The sequence below is a fragment of the Guillardia theta genome, assembly GCF_000315625.1.
Source record: "Guillardia theta CCMP2712 unplaced genomic scaffold GUITHscaffold_76, whole genome shotgun sequence".
Classification (NCBI taxonomy): domain Eukaryota; class Cryptophyceae; order Pyrenomonadales; family Geminigeraceae; genus Guillardia; species Guillardia theta.
In genome coordinates this window covers 313536-316683 of record NW_005434598.1, presented here as the reverse complement: position 1 = coordinate 316683, position 3148 = coordinate 313536, and the positions used below count along the sequence as shown (strand labels likewise).

Here is a 3148-nt window from a genome sequence, read left to right as displayed (position 1 = left end):
AGGAGGGAGGAGGGAGGAGGGAGGAGGGAGGAGGGAGGAGGGAGGAGTGAGCGAGTGAGTGTGAGTGAGAGAGAGCGAGAGAGTGAGACTCCCGGAGGGGGGGAGGGATGCGGCGGATGGGCGGAGAGTGGGAGCCGCGAGGGAGGGCAGGGAGGGAGGGAGAGAAAGCTCACCGATATGAGAGGGAGCAATCGATAGAGTCGTTCTCGTGATTGAGAGCATGTGCGCCAGGAAACGACAGGTGAAGAGGCGCTGACAGATGGATACAGGTTGAAGTTCCATGTCCTCACAGTTTGGAGGAGCATGGTAAGGACGGGGCATATGGCCAGCAGCCGAGCTGAGTGCGACATCGATGCAGTACATGCTTGATTCATGCTGTAAGGTCGAGGAGAGATCGTGAGGAGGTGCAACAGCCCCTGAAGAGGGCAGGCATGTTAGGTGGCTGACAGCTGAAGGCTCTTCGACGTCCCCGTGAAAGTTTGCGCGAGTGATAAGATGGAGGCGATACAGGAGGACGCCATGTACGGGGAGGCCGAGGAGGTGGACGAGGAGGAGCTCGAAGAGTTCGCCAGGCACCTCGGTATCGACCCGAGCACGGAGCACGAGCTCATGTGGATCTGTCGTATGGCGTTGGACGCTCCGGTGCCGGAGGGCTGGAGCGCGCACGAGGACGGCAACGGTCACACGTACTACTTCCATGCTGAGACACAGTCGTCGTCTTGGGAGCATCCTTCAGACGGCTACTTTCGTGGGCTGCTGTCATGGTGCAGGAAGCAGCAGAGTATGGCAAGCACGCTGAGCACTGGGAACCACGAGGCCGTGCGGACTAACCGAGAGCTGAACGCAACTATAGAGAAGCTGAAGCTGAAGTACGAGGAGCTCAAGGCTGCAGCGAGCAAGGTCGGGGCTGAGAACGATGCGCTTGCAGAGAAGGCAGCATGGATGGAGGCGAAGTTGAAGTCGGCAGAAGAGGAGCACGCAGCTGAGATTGCGGGGTTGGAGCAGATGCATGCAAGGGCAAAGGATGAGGCGAACAGGCTGCGAGGGTTTGAAGAGAAGTGCAAGGAGTTGAGCTTCAAGCTGCAAGCTGCCAACGATGAGTTGACGAGAGCAGGTGGCGACAAAATGTACAAGGAGCGGGAAGAAGGGATTGAGCTCGAAAGGCAGTTGTTGGAGGAGAGAGCGAAGAACGACATGTTGGTGCGGGAGAAAGAAAGTTGGGAGGCTCGGGAAACAAGTTTGCAGCAACAGATCGCAAGGCTACATACTTGCAACCTGCAGGACAAGGAGGAGCTGAATAAGTTGAAGATGGTGGTAGAAGAGTTGCATCTTGAAAAGGAGCGCGTCCTACGAAGATCTCAAGAGTCTGAATCCTTGCTTCGGATTGAGCTGCAAGAGGGTAAACGGGCCGTCAAGGCTGGGGAAGAAAGAAGAAAGTTGGATGATGAGAAGATAAATGCGCTTGAACGAGCGTTGGAGGAGACGAGAGGCGAGCTTGTACATGTCAAGCAGGAGTTGAACCTTCAGTTGGTAAGATGTCAAGACCTGGAAGGAATCACCGCAAGCATGCAAGCCGGACAGTCTTTACAGCATGACGAGCGCATGTCAGAAAAGAACGAGATGCTGATCCAACAGATTCACAAGAGCGAACAAGTTGTTGCAGAGCTGAGAGAGAAGATTGCGCAACTTGAGCTGTCGAAACTTACCTTGCAAGAGCAGCTGTCGGATGTAGAGCACGCTGTTCAGAGGGAGAAAGAGAAGTCAGATGTGCTGAAGACGGAGATACTTCAAGTGAAAGACCAACTGGAGCGGTGTGTTGTCATGTGTTGTTTTTACATCTTGCCTTAAGAGTTTGCAGAACGCAATACAAGCTGGACCAGAGGGAGGCTGAGTTTGAATCTCGGTAAGGGCAGAAAACTTGTTTCATCCATCCTGCCATTTTCTTGCATCCCACTTCACGCCCTGACATGCTCTGTGCAGACAATCTACTTTCAACACGCGTGAAGGATCTCTGTTAACAACGATCGCAGAGATGCAAGAAAGACAAACGAAACTCTCAGATTCTCTTCAAGCAGAGTCGTTGAAGTTTGCCAGAAGTGAGAAATTGCTCCAAGAAAATCATCAGGCATTGTCAGACAGCGAGAGAAAGAACAGCTCTTTGAAGGTGAGCCGTTTTCTTGCAACGATTGCGATTGTAACGTCTTGAGATTGCAGGAGAGAATCGCAGAAATCGAGACAATCTTGCATCTGTCCCAGCAAGAATGTGAAGATCTGAAATCCAAACATGTCAGAGCAGCAGCTGTCTTGAGCAACGTTGCAAGGGATGAAACAGGCAGTGTCGACGAATCGGTGAAGAAGCTTGTTGAAGAGTTAGAAAGCAAGAGGAATCACAATTTTGCACTTGAACAAGAGAAAGTCAGGTTGCAAGAGGAGATAAAAAGTCAGGAGGAAGGGAAAATCTCGGCGCTGCAGACCAACCGGAAGTTATCGAGCCAAGTGGAAGATTTGCAGAGAGAGATATCTTCGTTACATACCTCCCTCACGAGTTCCAAAGAGAGCTTGAAACGACTCAAGGAGGAAAGTTCACAAGCAGCGAAAAGATTAGAACGAGATCTGATGGAAAACAGGTGAGCTGAGTGTTGAGAACTCTTGCTACTGATGATGTCTCATCTTTCATATCTGTTGGTCACTTTCTTGTTCTGTTGCCTTTGTGACATTCAAACAGAACGCAACTCGATCGAGTCCAATCGGAGAATTTGCAACATGCAAAGACGATTCAGAGTCTGCAGCAGAAGCTGTCGAGTGCTAACGATGAAATCCACGATGCGCGCGAGAGATTGAACCAACTTCGATCAACTCTTGAAGCTGTCAGGTTGGCAAAAGCAAAATCAGAGGTGAGTCTTTGACCTTGTGCAATAACTTGCTGATGTCGATGGCGGGAGAGAGGAGACGAGGGGAAAGGGGAGAGATGGAAAAGGAAGCGGGGAAAGGAGCAGGAGCAGGAGCAGGAGCAGGAGCAGGAGCAGGAGCAGGAGCAGGAGCAGGAGCAGGAGCAGGAGCAGGAGCATGAACAGGGGAGCAGCAGCAGGAGCAGGAGGAGAGGGCGGAGGCGGTTGTTGATGATGTTGTTCGTTGTTGATCAGAACGA

General features: G+C 51.9%; 1 protein-coding gene across 1 annotated transcript; it reads left to right on the top strand.

Moving 5' to 3' along the window:
* Positions 1–519: 519 nt before the first annotated feature.
* Positions 520–756, top strand: GUITHDRAFT_76473 (hypothetical protein; the record flags this gene model as incomplete). The annotated part of the gene is made up of 1 exon (XM_005826301.1): positions 520–756. A coding segment is annotated over one exon (237 nt), but the record flags the coding sequence as incomplete, so codon positions are not given.
* Positions 757–3148: the final 2392 nt, after the last annotated feature.